The following is a 24334-nucleotide window of genomic DNA, read 5'->3' as shown; positions in this document are numbered from 1 at the left end:
CTTAATTACTGGTCGACCCGGGTTCAGGGGGATCCACTTCCACTGCGCTCTTTTCCTCGGCTGTGGGAAGGTTGATTGAGGGGCAGTCTGCAGGCCAAGGCTTTTCACTCGGCCTCAGGGGAGTTGTGATAAGGCTCAGAGGTTCATAGAGGATTAATGTTACAGATGCACAATTGCTATTGAAAAACAATTGGGGTCAGTTGAAGTCTGAAAGAATTGATTTCATTCTGTGGTTTTACAGAACTAACAATGGAGACCTTAGGTTCTTGTTATTGTTTAGATGAAAAGAAAGAATTTTAGCCTTTTTTTAACATTTTATTTATTTGTGGAATAAAGAGATTAAATTGCTCAATGACACCATCATGAGGGTCCAGTGCACAGAAAACGTGTTTGAACATCAAATCCCCAGTAGAGGGAGCGATGGAATACTTCACCATGATTTAATCTAGTCCTATGCACACATAAGTTTTAGATGAATTCATTTTCATCTGTGTTTACTCGGCACATTACACAACACAGTCACTGGCCACAGGATGAATGAATGAATGCTGTTTCACTGTAGGTCACAGCTTCACTGAAGAATTTTGGAAGCCTAGCAAGAGTTTCAAGCAGCCTGCTAACGTTTGACAAATTGTTAGGCCTCGTTTTTACATTCAAGCAGCAGCTATTTAACTTCTCTACAGAGTTAAACAGCAAGCTGCTGCCCAGGGACCAGGCAGACGTAAACTGTTTAGGAGCGAGCGCTTGATGAAAGAAGCCAGAAACACCTTTATTGAATTGAGAAATCATCGCTGCAAACATCGCAAGTGCTGCAATTCATTACACATCCTGCCGTGTTTGTTTTTTCACAGTGCTGCAGTTGTAAAGCTGGACTCCTGCTGTTCCCTCTAAAATGTGCAGGTTGCATGCTTGACCTCATCCCGGAGGGAAGCCAATGGGTTACACATGGCACTCCAAATCCTCACTCCGTGTGTGTGCATCTCCGAACAGTCTGGGAGTCATTTCGCATGTCCGATAAGTATTTGGCTTCACAGGAGAAATGAAAGACGGGGGTGCAGATGCCCCACCATGAAAACACTGAGCCTCAACTATCTCTAACTATTCCAGAAAATCACCCTTTGATTTCCACAGACAAAAAAAATAAACATGGGATTAGTTTGATCTGCCGTGATTCAGTAATTATGTCCCATATGATGCAGCAGCTTGATTATGTAACACTATTGTCAATGATTAAAAAGATGTTTTATTATAATGAGTAAAACAAAAGCAGAGAGCAACACAGGCTTAAGAAACATGCATACAGTTTATTTGCAACCAAGACACATTAAATAAATCTACAAAGGTACTTCACTTATACAAAAGATAGATTATGTCCCATTCACGTACAAAATAACAATAATTTACTGTATAAATTAAGAATTTCACTATTTTAGTTTCCTATTTACAATTCCATGAAAACAATGTTTTTACCCTCCAGGTCATGGTCCGGTTCTCTCCCTTCTGGCGCAGAGCTTCACCACACATTCACATCACTAAAAATCTGAACGTATTGTCGCTTAGAACATAGCGAGGGAGGGATTTTTCCCACTCACTGGAGGACAGGACAGAAAACTGTACTTTGCATAAGAAGCCAGGCAATCCAAACAAGCGCAGCCCTGGTAGGTTTTGACTGTCAGCTCTCGTTAGGCGGCGTTGATTTGAACCCACACACTCGTGTCGCGGTCACATCGCTGCTCTCTCTTCTCAATCTATCCACGCTTGGCCTGCTCTGAACATCACAAACCTGGGGGCAATAATTAACATGAGTTCCAGTTGAGGGGACAGGCAGAAGAGAGCACACGGCGACATTCTTACAGGCTTCTTTATCGGACTCCCCAAAACGACAAACCCTTTGACTTTGTGTAGCAGAGCCTTGTTTGTCAAGTGCTAAGGTTGTTGCGGAAAGTATGTGCAGTTGTTGTTTTGCAGAATTGAATAAGTACTGTTTTATCTTTTAGGCAGATCGTTTAAGTGCAGTAACATTCAAAGCTCTTCTTTGTTTATTCCGACAGTGATCAGAAGCTTATGAAGGAGATTTTCTGCAGAGAAATCCAAGTTAACGTCTGGACCCAAAGCAGTGAAGACCAATTACAATTCCAGTGGCACAACAGCAGATTTTGACCTTTCACAAGTAGTTAAAATGTCACAGCAACGCACTCAAAGCATCACAGCTACAAAAGTGCTTTCAAGCTTGTGCGCAGTGCCATCGAGTGCTTTTGATATATTCCTGTGTGGGTATAGTGTTTGCAGTCGACCTTCTGGCCTGAAATCAAGGTGACAGGTAAAAGCTTCAGGTCCTGCAGTGTCTTGTGATTTTAGGCAATTTACTGCAAAGAGAAGCGAGAAAGAAGAAAGAAAAAAAGGGCCGCGTTCCACTTTTAAGCTAAGAACAAAAAACACTTTGACGAGTCTTTCAAACGCTTCGCAGAGACACAAAATGAAAGAGCGGGACATAAATATCATCATTCCCACACTGAATTACACAATATACAACAATGCTCATCCCCCTGTAATCCAAAGACAACTTAATGTGAACAATATGTTCAGTAAATGTCCGTGCACAAAGAAACCAGAAATGAACAGTTGCTTTAAAGCCTTTAAAGTCCATGACCACGTAAAGTCTCTGGTTCACGAATGCTACTTTTTACTATGAGACAAATCATCCGGTATGAAGAGGTGTTGTGTTGAGCATGTCGATCACCAAACAGAATCTGGCATCCTTTCCTACTGTATGTTACATGTAAATGGTGGATGCCCTATTTGAAAAGTGAAGCTTCCCGCATCCACTGATTCGGAGACAACGGCTAAGAGGGACCCAGAAACACACGCCGGGGATCAGAGCCGAGGGAAGAGGTGGCTCCGTAAGGCACTTGAACAGCATCAGACCGGCGAAAAACAACAAACCTCACATCTGCCCTAAAAGGCAGCTTAGTCTGCCTCCACCCAAATCCACACGATCCCCCTCTGAGGCGGCGAGTGGGCGAGTGCGCTCTGATCTCGTTTTACGGGGATGATTCATCCCTGAAGTGCTGTGATTTCTACCTTCTGCGTCGCATTTGTGTCCTGCTTCCCTCCCAAAAGGACAGTTGTCACATACAAACGGGTCAAACATTAGCACTTTGCATATGGGCAAACACAGGTACTCTTTGGATGGGATGATTCTGGTATTTGGCAGGTGTTCATAGTCAGTATGAGGCAGTTAAAGGAGACTGTAAAGCTGCTACAGTCTGTGGGTGTGTAGTAAAGACTCCAGTGCTTCATCTTCTCCTTGATACTGATGAAGATTTGGTTGCCACCGAGACGAGTTAAACCTCAGCTGAACACAGACGGTGACGGTACAGACTGCTGGGCTGCTGTGCTGTCTATGCAGCGAGCCCACACACGGACGGGTTTCTGGAGGTTTGTTGACTGGACTTCTGACGATGAGGGAAATGGAGCCCGTTGGGACAGGAGAAGCTCGCTGCAGACGAGAAGCGTCCTTGAATCTGTGTCCGAGCTGCAGATCTGGCTTCAGCCGACTGTCGCTGCCTGTTCCCACGCTGCGGCCGCTGCCTCCCTCCTCCACGGGTCCGAGAGGCTCGGCCACTGGGACGCGCGGGCCACGCGGTAGCAGTGACTCGGTCCGTTGTCATTTGATGACCTAATAGAGGCTGGTGGAGTTTGAGTCTGAGGGCCAGCGTGGTCATGGTTGATGGCAGCGTTTGGTTAATGGCGCAGGGCGGCAGTGGCGCTAGTTGCCCACCAGAGGGCTGAGGTCACCGTGGTGGTTCTTTAGTTTCTTCTTGAAGAGGGAGATGGTGGAGGGACGGTACAGGATGATCCAAGGCTCGGAGGACGCGGTGCTCTGGCTGCAGCTGTCTGAGCCGCTCACCGTGGGGATGTTTGGAGACCTGGGAGGGAAGAAGAAGAAACACGGTGATAAAACAAACGACCATAGTGACTAAATGTGTAGTTTTGTGCCACTGCTTCTATTATAAATGCAAACCAATAACAGCAATTAACTAATGAACTTGTTCATGTTGCCCAACTAGTATCGATCTCAATCATAGACATAGTGCTCTGTGAGAGTTGTCCGTCTGTCTAAGATCAGACACTCTCCGGTTCAGTGGCTCGACACTGAAGGCGACAGGAATGCACGTGAGTTGCTTCTGCAGAGCTTCTCACTGCGTCGTGGAATGAAGAAACGCATAGTTGGAAAACACGTGGTGGAGACAGCGAGTTGTCACCACCAGTTGGCAAAGTGAGCGGGATTATTAGACTGGGTGTAGTTACTCTGTAAAACACTGACACCGACTAAAAATTTATAGCGTCAGAAGAATTTGTAACATGCTGTAATTACACAAAACTCTGCACATTGAGACCTGCATCCCGTCCTCCATAGTTTGGAGAACGGGTAGCGTGAACGCAGCACAGCTCTGAGGATGAAATCCTCGGAACGCTCAGTCCAACACGACTCCTCACACTTACTTGACGGTGATGTGCAGCAGGAGCTTTGCCACCATGGCGACCACAGTGAGAATGAGGAGGGCGGCCAGAGCGTAGATGGTCCACACTGCAGAGAAGGACGGGACATGGGATGTTACGCGGCCGGCGCTAATGCAAACAAACCCGAGCAGCCGGGGAGGATTAACAAGCAGCGCTGGCACACCTGTTAGCAGCGTTCAGCCAGCAAATTGTCAAGATGTGGTGATGCATTATCAATGCACATCTGTTCCCCCCGGTTGAGAAATGCATCTGAGAGCCCTTTGAGACAGAGAGCTCATAGTTTGGAAAGAACAACATTGGAAGGAGGCGGAAAAGAAAGGAATGTGTCAATCCAGCCTGGGTTGACAAGAAGATCAGCAGGGAGACCCCGAGAAGCTCAGCCCGAGTCGCTGACAGGGAAAGAACAAGCGCGTCACGTAGCATCAGAGCTGTGAGCAACAGCAGGGAGTCACTCTATCGCGACACCCAGGTGATCTGAATCTGAGCAGAAAGCAGGCCATGCCAGTGGGGAGGAGCTGCCGGCGGGTGCAGAGCGTGCAGTGGATCATGTGTGAGGACATACTGGCGTTGTGGCCCGTGGTCTCGCCGCGTCCAGCCCACTGACCTGGGATGTTGTGCTCCGGCTTCCCGGGGCTGGACGTGATCACGTAGAGGATCTGGGAGGACCGTCCGTTGGAGGTGCTGTTGGACCGCTCTGTGACGGCGCCGGCCGGACGCGGCCCCGCCGTGCTGGACACGGCGCTCTCTTTGTCCCCTGCAGCCTTCGCCGTCAGGTTGACTTGGCTTCTCAGGGCTTGGGAAACAAGAAGAAAAGGTATCAGGTATCAGCAGAACCCACTGAACCTCAAAGCCAATGTTTTAATTAGCCTTTAGAACCACAGAGTGACCCACACACAGCGCGGGGCGAGGTTTACTGCTCAGTGTAAGTGACCCAGAGATTATTTCTCTCTGGCTCTGTTTGGGAGCAACATGTTCTGACCCGCTGGCATTTATTGAAATGCACCAGCCTCACCTCTGCACACACGTCCAGTTTACTGGCACGCTCAGTGATGAACGAGGATACAGTACGTCTGCACAAGTGGTAGAAGGCCTTGTTCTGAAGCCAGAGATACAGACACAACACTAACACCAGTAATAGAGATGCAAAATGAATGCGGGGCCGAGCTATAACTCTGGATTATCGTTATTCGACTATGAAAGCAATTCCATCCTGGTGAAAACATACTATGTCATATTTTTACAATATTCTGTTAATCAAATTTATGATTTCACGTTTTCTTTAATTAAAATGAAAAACGGGCTCAGGCCTGATGACGCTGCTCGTTCTCTGATGCAAACTGACCCTGGGTTGGGTTTGTCTTTTTGTACCTTCATATGATTTCATTTATACTTAATCAAACATTTAATGTAAACATCAGCAAGTCGACAGAATGTGTGCAGAGACCAGCTGTAATTCCATCACTCTTGCATCATCATTCTTCTACAATTCTTTCTCAGTATTCACATCCCCATCATCTTTGTATTTAGAAGATTTAGTACTTTCAGCCATATTTGCCAGCTTCACAAATTGGTTTATTATATTATTAGTATTAATGCTCGGCTGTGATATATCACCTCTTCAAAGTGCAGCTATCTGTGTACATTAGAGGCTTCATGGCACTTGGGCGGTGGAGTGGAGGACAAGCTCTGTTGCTGTCATTTCTACAACTCGAGGACACAGATCACTTAACGCCCCTTTAATTTATCACCGTGGGGTAAACAGGCTGCTGCAGTAATGGGACACATGTTGTGGATCACGTTGTTGAAAGTATATACAGACGAGTCACAAGTGAATATTTAATCCTAAGTGCGTTTGTTAAGAAACCGGCTGCCTCTGCAGAAACACTCCAGCCTGCTGTAAACATCTGGTGCTGAAAGATTCTCAGTCTGCTCCAGATTTGATTCAGAAAGTGTTTGCAATAAATTTGGTTAGTTTTAACCTGCTTACACGACCAGATGGGCAGAGTTTGCTATTTCCACTCCTTCTGTGTCCCTGGAGGAAAGCGATATCCTAAACAACATATTCTCCGCCGCTCATTCACCTCTAAACACAGATGTGATGCAATGAAGACGTCAAAAATGCTGCTTGTGATAACAAAGTGTGTATCTGCCATCCTGCTATTTATGTGTGACACTTCATTACTCTCTTAGACTTGATAAATTTAATATCAATGTGAAATCTAGCACAGAGATGAAAGATAGACTTATCTCTACCAGTTGCTTCACATATTAAAGAACATAAACTACTCAACGCTAAGGTTAGAAGATACAGAAAAGTCTGTTTTGAACTTTGACTGAACTATTTTGCAAAAAGAGTAACACCTAAACCTGAGAGTAGATGCAGAAGCATGAAAGACTGACAAAGCCAAATATCCCCCCCCCCCCCCCCCCCCCCCCCCCCCCCATGTTATCAGCAACTACCTCCAAATCCTATTTGATTCATGGCGGATCTCACTCTTCCGTGAACAGCGGCTGGATGTTTTTTTTCACGTAACAGCTTAACTTGACTGTGATGCAGAACTTCTCACATGTTCTCCATTTGCAAACAAACTACCGCGCTTTAAATCTGGGCTCGGCTGAAACTCTCTGCCGTCGTCATCTGAGAGCGTTTACGCTGAAATGACCCTTTCAACCACTCGGCCGCCACGAGGAGACATTAGTCGCTCTGATAATCGACCGCTGGCCTCTGTTCCAGTACCCGTCTCTGTCTCTGCTCCTCATCGGCTGGGATTTGTCTCCATTTCTTACTGTAGAAAAACTATTACTCCAAGAAGTGACCTTTTCCCGTAGCGCCTCAGATTCCATTTCTTGGCTACACGATGCTTCACACAGAACAAGCACAGAGAAGATGATGCCTGACCACAGTTCAGAAGACTTTGACCTTGAAATATTGTTTTTACAGTAATGCCAGCGGGCGAGAGAAATGAGCGGAATGGATGCGGAGAGGGAGGAGCAGCGACAGATCTCTGGTCTCTCACTGTGGCGGGATGTGAGCTTGAATGTCACCTACACTGAATTATATCAGGGTGTGCTTCGCTCATGTCTCCAGAAATTAATCCATTAAATCATTTTCAGTGCTTTCAGAACGTTCACAGAGGGAAAACAACAGAGGAAGTCTTTCTTTTCCCGCATCAGTTTCACACATTTTCCACATTAGTCTGGACTTCAACTGGCCTTCGACTTGTGAGTTCTGCCTTTGCTCTGCTGTAAGTGTCCTCTACGCTTAAATCATCATATCACAAAGCCCAGCGCGCGGTATCACATTACTTTATATGTAGGTGGTAGAAAGATTTGCTGTGCAATTCAGCGAGGAACAAACTCTGGAGAGGCAGAGCTGCCTGCCACAGCTTGATAAGGGAGCCAGTTCCTAGAAAAACAAAAGCCGATTTAAATATGCAGCGTCACCCGGGGCTGTGAGACATCCGCTAGCAAATGAAATGGGAAAAGGGCCTGTCAGCGGCGTGACAGCGGCCTGAGCGCTGCTACACCAGGGCTGCGGCGGAAAGCGGCGGCGTGGGGCGAGCGGGTCAGCGGGTCAGCGTGCAGGAGCCCCATCCTGTAAACGTGGCTGTAGGTGGGCCGGGGGCGGGGGGCGTTTCCTACCTTGGTAAAGCAGAGCGAAGCCCTGGGCCTGGTTGGTGCGGTCCGAGTAGAAGTAGAGTATGACGAAGTCGCCCGTGACGTTGAGCAGCTGGCGCGGGGGGCTGCGCCAGTCGAAGCGCGCCACCACCCGGTTGGTGTAACCATCCAGCAGCTCCACCATGTCCCTCTGATCGGAAATGTCGAAGAAGGTGAAGTTGAAGAGGATGGCGAAGGACCCGGGGACCCTGATGGTCCAGTAGCAAACACGGCCAGGACTGTATTTGTCGGGGAAGTCGGGGGAGTAGACAACTCCTGATGGAGCGGTGTAGTTTCCACCACAAGCACCAACTCGAGCTGAAGGACAGAAGGAACGATGGTGGGTTTAAAGCCTGCCCTCGCCGTTGGAGCTTTGGAAACTCATCTCTGCGAGGATTCATTCAAATGAACTGCACTCACTGTCGAAGATGATGACCCAGCCGTCTCCGCCGCAGGGCTGCGTGTGGTCGCCGAAGCAAACGTGGTTACACTCCATGCCGGGCGACTCGCCGTGGTCTCGCAGGTCCACCTCGTTGCCACAGAAACAGGCGTAGCCCGACTCCATGCCGGCCAGCTGCAAGACACAAAGGGAGTTATGCAAATCACCACATCAGCAATTCAAAACAAAGTTTGGGAAACGCTTCCCGTTTCATTGGAAATCCATTTGGCACGGCTGCCGCCGCGGACGCAGGGATGAAGGCTTTGGCTTTTCTCTCCTCAAATCTTTTCCCACAGAAGCTATAGATGATTAGGAGATTTTGCATATAATTACAAACGATTTGCAAATTCATAGCACATTCAAATAAAAGTGGCAATATTAGCTTGTTGTTCAGCTTCACGTGAACTCTACATGTCAGTGCAGCTACTTTCTCTGAAGTGGCCTAATTGGCCTTTGTGTCTTGATTACGCCATAATCTGCGTGTGGAGAAGCACAAGCTCTCAGCTGATTAGAAGCTTCCGTTCAAACACTCACATGGTCTGGAGAGCAGGCCTTACACAAACAGGACCATTATACGACTCAAATCAAAACTTCTCTCAAAAGTGTCGGAGGAGGAATGTGAAACGTCAAAAAACCTTTACGCATCCTGACCTCGCCTCCCATCGGCTGCGTTTTCAAAAGAGCTATTGTCATTCGCGCAAAAGGACGCCATTGTCCGATAGTCTGGCCCTAAATGACTTCACACAAGCGAAGGTACTGCATCATTTCCCACTCTGCAAATTTTCTCATGGAAAAGGAATTTATGGAGGCCGTGCTCTCGCCAAGACGTATCAGGCTATATCCTTGTTGCATTATTCTAAGTGATGAAGTAACGTTTGAGGATCCTGAAGTGAACACTGGCGGCGCGAACAGCCGATGGATCGTCTCCCCATCAGGCATGCTCTTTGTCAGGCAGCCCATGGGATCCAAACTTCCTACGCTGGAGTTTCACATGCGCTTTAAGGACGGCGGCGGCCCAACGGTTGGCGGAGGAGGCCGATGCCGCCACATCGTGAAACATCTGCTGAACCGGGAGCGGAGGGGGAGCTGTCAGGAGCTGTCAGTGCAGATAGAGCTGAACTGGAGCGGCGGAGACCCGAATGAACACCTGGCACCGTTTACAGCGGGGACAATAGCGCCAAACACAGATGCACTGAAAAGAGGGAGCCCACTGGGCCAATAAGCGTTTATTTCCAGCTGTCAGCCTTGATTGCTGTGATGATTTGTCATCCAATGGTTGGTTTGCAACAAAAACCTTGATGGCTGTATAAAGAGGCTATAGACTGCGCTTGGCACCACAGTGGTAACTGACAGGGATCCAGTAAATGGATACGATTTACATAAAAGCTTAACTATTGCAAAAACAGCTTGAGCTGAGCTTCCAGATGACAAAAGGACGTGAATGGACACTTTTTTACCAGAGATGTAACGTCAGGACTTAACAACGTGGTTCCCAACAACAGTGCATGTGACCGATATTAGCAACCTGTCCATTCAAATCTCACCTTGTATTTCTGCTTCCTGCAGAAGCTGATGCAGTTCTGGATGGTGAGTTTGTTGGAGGTCTCGCTGGACCCGGACAGGGTGGGCGGGTCGCCGCTGTCTCTGAAGCAGCCCAAGTTCCCAGGCACTGCGGAGAGACGAGGACAATCAGCAACACGACAGCGCAGATCTGTATCACAGCAACAACAACGCTGGCTGTTAGCGTTTCCTGTACCAACATCACAAGTGATTTTCTCCTGATTTCATCCAGATTTCCCTCAAGCCCCATGGCAGAGATCCGTCCCGAGTTGAAACTGTATTTGTTTGCGTCATGGTTTCCTCCAAGTTGTCCAATTATGTTTAGAATTACCATTTTCCCACAAAGACCCACCCCCAAACTATTTATCAGAATCAGAATCAGCTGTAATGGCCAAGTTTGCACAGGAAAACGAGGAACCTGTCGTACACGGGAAGGAGCTGCATTTTACTACGCATTTGCTGTTTCCTATGAGTGTGTGCATGTGGTGAACATTTGAACTTTCCAAAACCAATAAAAAACAACTCAGACTTTGGTTTCTTCAGGGTTTCATGAAGTAGAAGCACATACACATACAAACTTTTTGTTCGTTTTCAACAAACTACTGCAAGTTACGACGTTTCCAGGTGAAGCTTGGGACCACATGACACAAACAGGCCAACAATCACGTATGAATCACAGAGCGGACAGATGGATGGGTGGAAGACGGCTGCTGACACCTCTCCAGATCACATACGAGCCGGACAAATCGGCCTGCCTGCCTTCATCCGCTGCGGATTCATCAAACGCTGCGTCTACGGTCCTGCTTGGGATTCGTTTTCCGCTGCATTTCAAACACGTTTGTTTCATCTCCACGTGATGGGGCTAAAACGAATTTGACAAACAGAAGCAAATGCATGATCTGAAATTCTTTTCCACAGCGAGTACCAGCAATTTCCCCCCGCAAAGCTTCTCAGACTCCTCAGAGCTGGCGTGAGCCTCACAAACAGCCAACGATGCTGCTGTGAGAAACACAACGCGGAAATAAAAAGCACGTGATGTTACAAAAGGAAATCAAATACAAAGCACCTTTAACGGGCTGTGATTGATGCTGGCGCTCCAGCAAACCAAACACACAACTCGAAACCACGTACTTGCTCATAAGCTACACATCACACAAGGGCCGGCATTGTCTGCTCATGTGCCACATCGGTGTCACGCTTCATAAAGTCTGACAAGAAGCTCAGAGGCACTTTGTCCCATGACTGCGTGGACCAGCGCTGTCCTGGAACTGAATCTCCCCACAGCTTGTTCGATGTCGCGTCGTCTTCTGCTTGTCTCATGACAGCGAGTTCCACCGCTGAGTGACTGGAAGCCACATGCACAAAAAGGCTTGATCCATTTTCACAAGTCTGCCTCGATTTGATTTTGGGGCATAGTAAACAAAATGGGGCCGGGATTAGAATATTTATCCCATCACAGTAGAGAAGCATGATACGAAACTGCCGTGGTGAGCGGGAATCTGTGAGGCCACACATGTGCCGTCTTCAGGGTGCCAGCTGTTGCCAATGTGAACTTTTTCGCAGACACGAAAGCAACTCGAAACATACACAACTGGTTTCGCAGATTCTTCCTGTTTATGTAAAAGCCGAGCACAAAGGATTTTAGAGGAAAAGTGCGACATGTTTTTGATTCCACGCAAATTGTTTTCCATTAGAAAATGCGCCACAGAGTGGAAAAGAGAAGGAGAGGAGACGGGAAATGAAGCGGGTCCGTCTGGCAGCGACGGAGCCGGTCCCGCCTCTTGCCCGCGCTGATCGGACTGCGAGGGGCTTTTGGCTGCAGCCATGATTCACTGCCATGTGGAAATGTGTTTGACAGATGACTCAAGTCCTCAGACCAGTAATAACTGCAGCTTTTTTCACCATCATTGCACTAAAGTGGGTTAATGTGTTTGTTTGTCACTTGTAGATTAAGGTCTGCATCATTTGACACGTTACAGGAACATTATACTGTAAAGTTTAGACAGAACTGCTTTTTAATTCCAGTTTGTCTTCATCCACTGATTAACTCCATTGAAGTGTGCAACTGGGGAGCAGAAGAGAGCAAACGGATAAACACCTGGTTGGGAACCAGCAACCTCCCTCTGAGCAAGGCAGGCATTTACAACTTCACTTAAATGAAAGGTGGAGGCAAAAATGCAACCGTGGGGCTCAGCTGCTGGATGAAAAGCGGCAGTGACTCGTCCTCCTCTCGTCCCAGGGGCCGTGGAGCTGAGGCTGACGGAGCAGCAGGTGGTGCGATGGCATCGGGCCAACGGGCCGCGTTGGTGCAAACAGAAAGGGTTGCGCAAAAACTCCTGAGCGGTGCCTCGTTGCCTCGGAACATCTGCTTTGCAGGCGCAACAAGTGCAAATATCTGCACGTACAATAAAAGAAAAAACACAAACACGATCAGCCGACTTCAAAGCTGCTGGTGGAATTCAAACTTTAACGAGCCAGGAGGGGGGAGATGGAAGAAGCACAAGGTGCATGAGTGCTCCAGGCGGCCCGGCCCGGCCCGGCCCGGCCCGGCCCAGACCGGAGCGCCGTGAACCCCAGGAGAGCACAGCAGGGGAGGGGTTAAACGTGAGGCGCAGACACAGCTCTAAACAAGCCTAATTGCAGCCAGACTCATCACAAGCTGGCAGCCGGCTGCTTTAGCTGGGGCCTAGCCTTCCCACAATGCAACAGGGCACGAAAACAACCACGCTCGTCTAGTAGGAAACAGGAGACACAAAACCAACGACCAGAACACATCAGAGGGAGAGGGAAAAGAGCAACACATCAAACACGCGAGGCAGCGCACTGGACAGAGAGCGAGCAGGTTGTTATCATGGACGCATGATTACAACTAGAACACTGCTCGACATCTAGAAAGAGAAGTGGGAAAGAAGTGGAAAAGAACAGCGTTTTATTTGATGGGAGTCCCGTTGTCTCTCCTATAAAACAGGACTTTTAACAGTCAGACCGCATGCACCCACCCACACGGCCTCAGATATGTTCACTTAACACATGAGGTACTTTGAGAGAGAGACGAGAATACGATGCCTTCAGGAACAATGAAGCTTCAAACTGCCGGCATTATAATTACTGTTAAAACACCAGAGGCTTAGTGCAGAACAGTCATTCTGACATTCAGCCCAAGTCGTATACTTCAAAGTTTATGAGTTAATATATGAAGATGTAAAAAAACAGGGAACGCAGCAGAATCATAAATTATTATTATAAGACATTAAATTAGAGCTTGATGCCATTTATTTTGACAGAAATGTGTCCTGAGGTGCTTACATTCATGTTTTGTAACATTTGAACACTTGAATGACCAGTATTTGATTTATGAGCAAACCCAATAATAATGAATGGCCACGCGTTGTCTTAGCCTCCACTGAACAAAGCATTAACATTTACAACATGACACCTATGCTTCTTTTTTCTCACAGCGAGTCCGTCACCGCTTGAAGAATTCTGGACGTGGGAACTTGAAAGGTCAGTAAAGGGGCCGACTGCTAGCGCCCACTGCTGTGTGCGGCTTCCATAATAAATTATCACAGTCATGGTGAAATGTATTATTCATAACGTATTGTTTTATGTAACAGATCTGGATCTGAGACCCAACCTGCCCGGTGGTGCATCCCAGCTCGGCTAAATATTCCTGAGCTGTTTGTTTATCCTTGACATAACAGGACATGTCATAGCTGGAAAAAATTATATATATAGTATATAAAAAAACACATCCTTGTAAGTAAAACAGCAGTTTAGCTCCTGGAGTTGAAGCCTTTGTCATTCATGTTTATATGTTAGTCTATTTGTTCTGACACACTTAGATTCCCCTCTGTTCTACCTCATTAGGTCTGAAACACTTTATTGGATTATTTTATTAAATCAAATCTGACATCTCAGACCTTTTACTTTCGATATCACTTAAGCGTAAAACAAACTAAACCACATCTAGCAGCCGGGAAATCTCATGAGCATCTCTGATAACAGCCTGTAAAAAACCTACAGGGGAAACAGAAAATAAAGCTTTCTATGATTAGTTTCTTTGTTAACATCCAATTACGCTGGAGCTGGACCACATTAAAGAAAGGACGCGAAATTGAGGAGGTCCAAAGAGGAGCGGCAGGATTTTAAAGGCACATTCCACAAGTGCTAAAAGGCTTAATGCAGGTAATTTAAAACACAGGTATGTTGGAACCTTGGAAACACTCCCACCAACCCATTATAGCACCGCAGCAGCTCAACCATTCAGATTCACCGCACACACACACACAAACACACACACTGTCTGCTGAGGAACTCTACAGGCAGCGAAACAACACTTATCGCAGTCTGTGTTTATGCGACTTTTTTCCTCCTGCGTCCCATTCTGTCTCTGCCTCTCTGTCGCCCTTTCATTGTGTCTCTGCCCCATTTATTACCCCTTTTGTAGTACAGTATACTCAATACATAAACAAATACAGCTGCTGCACTTTATCCAGCCTGTGATTAGTCTTGTCTACTGCACCACATCTTGTGAGAACAACCAACGAAACAGAGAAATATGCCACAGAGTCCCCCAGGACGAGCGTTTCTGGAGACTCTGTATTGTTTGTAAGGAGGTGGGAGTCGCTATGATGTGTTTCTGTTGGGTTTATGCTCTGCTTTTCTATTGAGGACATAAATTCCCCAGCCTTTAAATGGGAACAGTTTACAGTCTGACAATGAGGCACTTATTGGAGAGAATGTGAGAAATATTTGCATTTAACAATGGGATGCTCAAAACTCACAGCTGGGCTGTTTGAGAGACAGAGAGAGAGGCCCTACTGTTTATACACTGAATGCATGTTTGCTGTATTTGTAGTCCCATTTCATCCCATTCAAACTCTCCTCAGTGTGAGTATGTGTGAGTGGAGGCTGTGTTGCAAAAAGATTGAGATGGAGGAGGTCAATGCCACAGCCCGGGGCCCTGGGAGAGTGACTAACCATCTAATTAGAGGGAAGAGGGATGAGTCGCAGCTTTAAATGAATAATTAGTGCCTTTTCAGAGACTGGGCCGAACAATGCAAGGGAAGAGATGAGAAATGACTGCCACACTGCATCACTCCGCCTCCCCTGACAAACCAAACAGCCTGTGTCCAGAGGAGTCACCGGGGACTCGACACCAGGCGACGGAGAGAAGAAAAGACGAGCGGACACGTTGTGAGCACCTCAGGCCTTAGATGAGCTCTGTGACCAACTTCCAACAAGAGATTGCGCTTGTCTACCGTGGCAGGTCGTCCAGGCTGTCACCATTAGTGGAATAACACACAAAGTTATGCTACTTTGCAGGAAAAGAAATTCTGTAAAACAATCATTCACTATATAGCGTATATCAGCATGTATGAACAAAGGGAAACCTACAGGTGAACCATTACGGCCTGATGCCGCAATGCTCAATAATGAGTAGGGATGAAAAGCATCGTTCACATTGTTTGCACCGGTCCTTATGATCGCTGAGCTCAAACAGTCGTAGCACTTAGGATGAACCGAATAAAACAAAAGACGCATGTGGTCATAAATCAGAGGCTTATTAAATTAATAGGAACATAAATTTAATTGTGAATTGCATAATTACGTACTGCATCTTGTGTGTGTAGTCGACATCGTGGCTTGAGGGCAGCACAAGACAATTAAGTGCTGGGAAATAAAAGACGGATCTAGAAAGATATATATCGTCCAGGGAGTAATAAACGAGGCCATTCAACTCCAGGACAAATACAGATTTCAGATTTCTTCTGTCATGTGGAACGTATGACCTGCCCACGACACTGAACACATTTAATGTTTTGTACAATAAAAGACCATAAAAGACTCCAAAAGAATTTGGTTAAAAACTTTGTCAAAGTGTGATACGCCACAGAAAGCAAACGTAAATAATAAAATAGTTCCATGTTAACTGGACAGAATTCAGTGTACCCAATCTACAACCAGTGGATGCACTAAAAAAACATTTCTTTATATAAATATATTTTATATAAATCATTTTGCATGTGCAGAGCCAAGCTCATCTACATTTGCTGAGCTCTGAGTGTTACTTCGCTATTTCCCTTCCTCTCTTTCCCAAGACAATCGCTGAACAATGGCCATCAACTTGTTCTCATTAGCAAACATTCTACACAACAAGCTCCTCAGTGTAATCAATATCTGTAATTCCCTAATGGCCCTGACTGATGTAACCCTGGCCATGCTTGGAGAAGGAAGGAGACACAGAGAAGAGCTGAGAAATTAGATCTAACTAATGTCCTTCGGCTTGTTTTCGTGAGCTGCACTCTCTAGTTTTTGTCTAGAGAGTTTCCTCCCAACAGTGCAGGCAGGTATTTCCCCTAAGGGTCGGTGTGGGAGGAGCTATGTTGAGGTCAGAGGTCAGCGTAACATAACAACAAGAGTGCTCGAAGCGCCAAACACCTTCTTCACCAGGTGAGGAAAAGCAGGTGAAAGGGGACGCAACAAATCGTAGAAATCATCATCATCATCAAGTACACTCTCCTCTGTTTATTTAGGTCTTGGGTTTCATGAAGGCTACGATCGTCGCTATAAGGAGGCCGGAGCCGAGGGAAACAATGAATATAACAGTTGCATCCTCATGAGAGGCGGGGTACACCTGGACCGCTCACCAGCCCATCGCACCCACTCATCCCCACGTCCTCACTCTGATCTGGCTTTTACACACACCGTCCACTCGGTGATGCCTGAACCTGCCTCATGCTGGCTGGGAGGCTTGGTTGTGGTGAAAGCTGGTACAGGACCACCTAGGGGAAATGTTCTGCCTCTCAAAACAACGACGTGGAGCGAGATAAATACTGCAATAACACGACCTGAAAGAAACAGGCAGGCGACCGCACCGGCCAAGGGGCAGGGCTGTGGTGTTCCAGCCCCGGCTCCGCTTCCAGACCACATGTCCGGCACGTCCGACTCCTCGGCCTCCTGCTTTTTTTGCACTTGTCTCAGACGTTTGTTCAACTGTTACAACTTTCCCACTGGCTTCACATTCTTCGTCACATTTAAGTAATTTAAGCATACTTAGCCTAGCCTAGCTTAGCTTAGCCGGCACAAAGACACTATGCTTTCATGTCTTATCTCTAATTATATTTATGTAAACATGATCTATTTCAGTCAGCTGATGAAACTAATGTCAGCCTGGTGCTGCTGCTCTCTGCTGGTGCTAAAGACAGCTCGAAACGCCGACCAGACTTCCTCTGAAGCCAATGAATTTCATGCAGATCCATCCAACAGTTGTGGAGGCATTTGAAAAATGTCCAGCTTTTACCATCTGGAGATACAAATCATACAGTACACTACTGTACATCCTCTGACACCTTTCATCCACAACGCAAAGAGTAAATTATTTTTCTGTATAATGCAATTAAATAGCACAACATTTGAGCCCAAAGCAGTGGAACTTGTATGAAGTAAACTCCTTATCAAAAGCTCGGTTACGTCCTAAAATGGGGAATAGACAAACGAGACACGCAAAGCAGGAGGCTGACTTTAAAGTGATATTAATAGGTTCCATAAATCACTGCTAATGAATGCAGTAGCTCCTAATCGCACCTTTTCCTCCACATTCAAGAATAAAACCTTGGGTCAGACTCATCGCTATGTCATTTGATTACCTTCAAGGTGTGGCTGCGTACGGATGCATGCGATGCTTCTGGCATTGAGTCTATTGTTCCGTGGTGACAAACAAAGGTTAATGAGACGTTCCCTCAATTGTTCACAAAAATGAAAGCGTAACTTAGAGTAAGAATGGCTTAATGTTCAGGTGCAACAGGAACAATTTAGTATTTTATAGAAAATGATGGTGCCTGCTAGTAATGAGTGTCATTACACAGCAGGTGTTAGCAACAACACAATGAATAAAATCATAGAGCAACCGTTACACATCAGTCCAATACCAGTTGATCCTATTGATAGAACCTCATGACGACTACATGACTTTTAACTGCAGGAAAACGCAGTGGCACAACAAGTTTTTCTTGGTTATACGTTGTTGAGGGACGAGCTCCTAAGACGCACATCAAAGCGTCTTTGTCTTGGCAGGCGCTCGAGGACTTCACCCTGACAGTTTAGTTCCGCGTCAGTCGAACTCAGCCAGGGAATTTCGTCAGCCAAATGAGCGTCGGCCTGAAGGAGCCACACCAAGTAGGAGTTCACCCAGCGTGGACGCTGGGAAAGACTCACCAGAACCCATTTAAAGAGCACCTGTAGGTCTCAGCCTGCTGGTTCGTACAAACCTGACTCTACAGGAACTGGATTTAAGTGTCCTGGGAAAGAGGAGGACCTTAAAACCAGCATCCTCTTGCAGGACAAAAATGTCAATTTGTGCAGCGGACGGCTCGCCTCGACAGAAATGTTTACATAATCCCACGGCTGCTGCCACGAAGGATCAACAAACGTCAGGACCCACACTGTAATCCACACGGGTAGACTATGTGTTTCCTGCCTGGCGGTGGATGCACCAGCAGGGCGTGTCAGCCTCGCCAGGGTGGCATGACCCCAGATGACAGTGACAGCATCTGGATCACAGAGCAGCCGCCGGCAGGCTCCAGGTGCCCCAGCGCACGGCCACCAAGGGCCCTCCATCAGACGTAAGCAAAGACCAGACAGAATGAAGACGCAGACAAAACAAGGGCCAGACCAAATGAAAACAAGACCACTCTCGCCCGTTTCCCTGGAACACCACAGTGTTGTGTTCCACAGGAGACGGAGGCAGCCTCCGCCGCTGAGCGAGCAGCGCGTCCTCTCACTCGGCTTTAAGTGGCAGCAGGCGCCAGAAGGTGCGGCACCACGTGACAATTGTGGTGTCACAATAGACGAGATGGAGCGTTCGGGTCTGAGAGCTCGTCGTACCCCTGCAGGGAGAAAACCGCCTTCATGACAGTGAAAAACCATCTTATTCTCTGACACAAGTTTTTCAAGCCTGAATAAAAGAAAAAGAAGAAAGAAAGGAGTGTTCGTGTAAGGCTGCATTTGATATGGGCGAAGCTCTCAACCGTTAGAAAAGAGCCACACGTCGCAAGGATGAGTTACGCGCCGCACAGCACCGGATCCCAGACAGAAACCAGGCGGAGGCAGCACATGGAACCGCCATGAGGAACAAAAGCTGTCCTCGTTTCACCAAAGACGAGGACGCGACGACCCGGGTCCCGTCCCCAAAGAAGCCGAGACACACGGAGCTAAAGGGCCAGTGGTCTGAAACAGGTCAAATGCAACGCACGCACGCACGCAAGCACGCACGCACGCAAGCACGCACGCACGCACGCACGCACGCACGCACGCACGCACGCACGCACACACGCACACACACACACACACACACACACACACACACACACACACACACACACACACACACACACACACACGCAGCCAGCAGGCATTATTAGCTGGGTTAATGTGTCTTGAGACATTCAAACGGGCTTCAGTCAAGCATGCTGCTCAGGGAGGATAATGGTGGGATGGCTGCAAGGGTCCTTGTCCTGGTTGTATCATAACAAAATTCCTGTAACGCAAAGGTCAAATACTGTAGAACACAGAGAAAGGAGGAATGTGTAAAATTGGAGGAGAACAACGTAAACATGTGAGCAGACATTACTATGTGCATGTTCATTTCGAGTCTTTTGAGACTTTTGTTTTGAAAATCACGAAACAACAGAAAATGTCCATGCACAACAAAACAAAAACATGCTTGCAGCTAATCGCAAAATCTGAAGCAGGAATGATCTCTGTGTAGACTGATCCACCTGAGTCTGAGTCAACAGCAGCCATTAAAAAGGTGGAAGGGTTTAAACTAATGGGATCAGACACCGGCGGCTCCTTTGGAATCGTGTGCCAAAACGGTAGAGAAGCCGCACAGAGGCACTGAGTGTCTCCACGTCGGGCGCCAGCCGGGGACGAGGACGCTCCCTCACCCGCACGGGAACACAACATACGAGACGTCCACGGGCACCACGATGCACAGAATCACTCGCGGACGGTATCACAACGCGTGTCAAAACAGGCTGCAAAGCGAAAGGGAGGAACTCATGAAGACACATCAGAAAAACGCACGCACACACACACTGAGCGGATGATTGACAGCTCGCATTAAAGTGAGGGCAGGCCTGGACAGGGCCGGGGAGGGGTGATTGGAGGCAATTAGAGGCATTTCTAGATCATAACAGCTGTGTACAAGCCGAACAGCCTATAAAAGCTATTCACAGCAGGCCAGCGGTGAAGATGGCTGCTCCCATCGACCGGCCCACACGCATTAAAGAGCGGAGCAGATAGGACAGAAGGAGCCTTCCTTACTTTGGCACGTAGGGATGTCGCAGTATCTCCAGTAGATCCCGTCTTCGTGATCTGCAATGTAGCACCACGGCTGAACGTCCCCGTCGGGGTTCCTGCAAACACACAAGGGTGAAAGTTTGAATCACATGAGACCCGCTGTTTGTCTGACTGGGCCTAATGCGGACGTGGTTTCTGCCGAGGTGATGAAGGATGAGTAGAAAGGGAGCGTGGAGGACGGTGCAGGGTGAGGAGGTGACGGAGGGGATACGAGGCCAGAAAAACAGCGGGGTGAAGGAGTGGGAAACCGGCTGCGAGGGCTGAATGCTCATCGTTCCAGAGGGAGGTTATCTCTGCTGTGTCAATCATCCCCGGAGCCCCGAGCGCGTGTTGATTCAGCCTCTTCCTCTGCGCTCGGACCACGCGTGTCAGTCAAGGGCCGGACCAACGGGTCTTTGATGGGTGGTTGGAGATCAGTAACGGGGGGGGGTTCTTTGTTCCAGGCCAGACACAGACCTGAGACGGAGCCGGTGATGGAGCAAAGCTTTTGTCTGCGGCTGGAGCTGCTCTTTGAAACGCTGTCGAGGCGCTCTCATGCCGTCACAATAAGGCTGACAGCCCCTCGGTGCTTCCGCGCTTAGAAAAAGTGATGAGAAAATGGATTGAAGTTGAGAACACTGGATCTGTGAGCAGTATCCATATCTCCAGGGTAATCAGCAGACTGTAAATCATGACCCCAGTTCTCCACTGCAGAGACTTTAATGAAAGGAGCCAGTGTAGCGCGAAGCAGGAGCTCGTCGCACCGCTCCGTCCAGAACCACGCAGAACCGTAGCCGCCGTGTCGTTTTTCTGTAACCGCGCCACTCGTTTCATGCTCCTTTTGTGACACGCCTCATTGTAGCGTCCTGAAAGCGCCCGCGGCGCTGCGCGATCCCGTTTCGCCTTTTGTGCGCCGAGTTGTGAAGGGCGTTTCCATTCCTTTTCTTCTGCTATCAAAAACACTGTCCTGAGTTTCCTCTTCTCCTTTCACGCTCATAATGAGGTACTGACAAAGATTAAAGTTTAAACGCCTCAAAGCCCGTCTCTGCCTCCGTATCTGGCAAACCGCTCGCTTTCTGCCGCCTGTCAGCAACGGGGAACACGTGAAGGAAGAGTTCGTCCATTACACATTGTTTACTCCAACCTTCTGCCATCAAAACGACTCTCACGCTGAGATTTTCCCATGTTCACAGGAAACCAGCCTTGTTTTCAAGTAAGTTTCAACACTGTCTCATAAGCCCAGATCTGTTTGTTGCTCCACCCAGACAGGAGGCAGACACCTGTTTGTTCAGCCCCAGGCTACGGCAAAAAGGCCTAAAAAGGCACCAACTGGGTCCAAGCATCCACACGCTGCCCACTCGCCGCCGCTCTGTTGTGGCTGTTGTTGTGGCCCATTTGAAATCAGACTCCTAGGAGCTCATCTACCGCCAGTTATGTCATTTACTGCACTTTCTCAATCGTCCCCCAAGGACACAGACGTGAATTACAACCATCAGTGTTAAACATCCTCAGTAGACCACCCGTCCCAAGCCTGACCCACCGGCTCCTTTGATCATCAAGCTAAATGCGACTTTCTCCGTGACCTCGTCCCCAAGCGCTGTTTCATCCCGACCTGTGCCTCACACACCTGCACACACCCTTTTAATGGAAGCATGGGAACATTATCCACACGGCTGAGGCCAACAGGCCCACGAAACAGAAACTAAGTCAGCTTTCCCTGAGGTGCCAGCGTGTTTATTCGGGTTTGGCAGGGAGCACGGGAGACTCAGATTAGTGCCACGCTGCAGTTACAGTGAGACGGAGGACGGAGATTCATTCATTTAAGCCAACGGCACAGAGACACACAGAGCGATGCTGATCGTAAATCGTAGATCGTAAAAAAAAAATGTGACAAGTCGTGAACAAATAGTGATCTAAAATCAAAACTCATAATCAGCTGTTTTACTACCGTTTCCGATACCTTTACCGTTACCGTGTCCGAGTGGCACAGGCAACGTGGAGGCGTGTAACAGCGTGTGAGTGTTTGGTGTTTGATTCACCTCATGTCCGTCGGCTCAGAGCAGCACAGCTCGTCCTGCTCAAACACTCCCATACCCAGAGGTGGATCAGAAGATGTTTGGACACTTAATTGGCACAATTACGCTGATTGACTCATTTTGCTCGGAGAGAGCCGCACACTTTGGCGCGCGGCCAATTAGAGCCACATTGTGTTTTGCCCAGCAGACGCGATTCAGCTGCTCGCAACTGGCTGCTGTTCAAAAGGTTTTCAGTTATTAACCATTTTCCACATACCTCAATCAGACAGTTTACGACCACCTTCAAAACGCCTGGCTCAGTGGAACTACATCAAAATATGTGGTCACATGCAGCAAATGACACGATTCCGGTTTATCTCATGGGCTCAGCTTTAAGTGATATTCTGGCCTGAGTCTTGTTTAGTTGAATTAGCAGACGTGTGAAAAACACATGAAAGCTAAACCTCGTTTTGCAGAATTGGAGAGCGGAGAAATGCCGATTGGAAAGCGGTGGTGAGAGGCTTGTCTGGATCGGGTTTGAGGTCAACGGCAGATCAGAGTCTGGTGAATTACTGCCTGAGAGGAGACTCTTTAATTGCCCTGGATGATTTAGCATGCAAACTGCTGTCTGCTGCTTCACTGCATGAATGCACGTATTGAGGAGCGAGACCCGTTGCCTGCGAGCCGATATGTATAGCCTACTGTCTGTTGTTGTTCTGTCATGGCCCACTTGTGCTGGATACAAGGTCACGATGTCCGTAACAACAACCACTATCTTCCTTGACGAACACAGACTCGCTTACACTGCAGACAAACCTTGACTCACCTTCCTCCACTGGCTTGGAGCCACATAGGTAATTGTGGTGTTATTTGCCAAGCATTTAAGGTGTTTCTGCCTCCGGTACAATAGAGTAAACTCATTGAAAGCCACTTTATCTTTCCTGAGAAACACTCCCTAATACTTTTTCTTCCCCGATGTTCTAACGAAAACTGTTTACCGTGACGATTAGCCACCATAACAGGACACTGTTTAGCAAAGGAGAAAGCTAATTCGAGCTTCACGAGTATGAAGGATGATTTGTTTAGGCCAAACATGGTGGCTGCTGTGAAAGACTAACAACTTTTCCTACACAGTGTTGTGGGTGATTTATAGTTTGAGCGCTTCTAATGCTTAGGTGAGCGTTAAGCTCTTCTGCTTTTATCACCAGTACAAAAGATGATCAATCACCCCCGAAATGATCTAGTTGGTTAAAAGTTTGTTATAGTCCCATGAGCGCTTTCACAGGAAGCAGTTCTGCTGTCCAGAGAACTGGACCTACTGAGTCTTGTTTCCAAACAATTTCCTCTGGGGAGCATATTTCAAGTAATCCTGTATTAATTTAGCAAGTACAGCACAAATTCAAAACAAACCCTCTGACTGGTTTCTCCTGTAAGTGCTGAACAAATCAGTATGATTGTTCTAATGTCCAGAAGACGTTTCCCTGAGCACTCGGTCAAATGCTGAGTGGGGAAAACATACTGTATCCCGCATTTCTCAGAGTTTAAGCATAGGATCTAAAAACCTAGCAAGAAAACACTTACGTGCAAGGACAAATCTCCAGACTTTAATGTGATGGATAGCTGATGGCTGTCACACAGTCCCTGGTCTCACTGCATACTTGAATAAACAGTTTGATCCAAGCATCACAATGAATTGTTGCCTCGTCCTACAACAAAGTGGACAACTAGGCTGCAGATTTGCACCTGACATCACAGTGGTTCAATTACAATCGGCTTGAAGAACACAAGTCCCTCAGGC

The 24334-nt window shown here is 47.6% G+C and overlaps 1 protein-coding gene across 2 annotated transcripts in view; it reads right to left on the bottom strand.

Annotated features, from left to right (window-relative positions):
• Positions 1-1284: 1284 nt before the first annotated feature.
• kremen1 (kringle containing transmembrane protein 1) overlaps positions 1285-24334 on the bottom strand; it is a 41598-nt gene continuing 18548 nt past the window's right edge. Inside the window, exons 3-9 of one of the 2 annotated variants that reach the window (XM_029161363.2) lie at positions 20507-20598; positions 10165-10289; positions 8602-8755; positions 8167-8499; positions 5087-5317; positions 4507-4591; positions 1285-3929 (exon numbers count right to left, since the gene is read on the bottom strand). In XM_029161363.2, coding sequence (XP_029017196.1) covers positions 3770-3929; positions 4507-4591; positions 5087-5317; positions 8167-8499; positions 8602-8755; positions 10165-10289; positions 20507-20598 — 1180 coding nt within the window. In that variant the 3' untranslated portion in view covers positions 1285-3769. The remainder of the gene's footprint in view (positions 3930-4506; positions 4592-5086; positions 5318-8166; positions 8500-8601; positions 8756-10164; positions 10290-20506; positions 20599-24334) is intronic. The other variant, XM_029161364.2, reaches the window with a different exon arrangement.

This window comes from Betta splendens, chromosome 9 (genome assembly GCF_900634795.4).
Source record: "Betta splendens chromosome 9, fBetSpl5.4, whole genome shotgun sequence".
Lineage (NCBI taxonomy): Eukaryota > Metazoa > Chordata > Actinopteri > Anabantiformes > Osphronemidae > Betta > Betta splendens.
The sequence above is the reverse complement of the archived record's forward strand: the minus strand, read 5'-3'. Positions and strand labels throughout refer to the sequence as shown.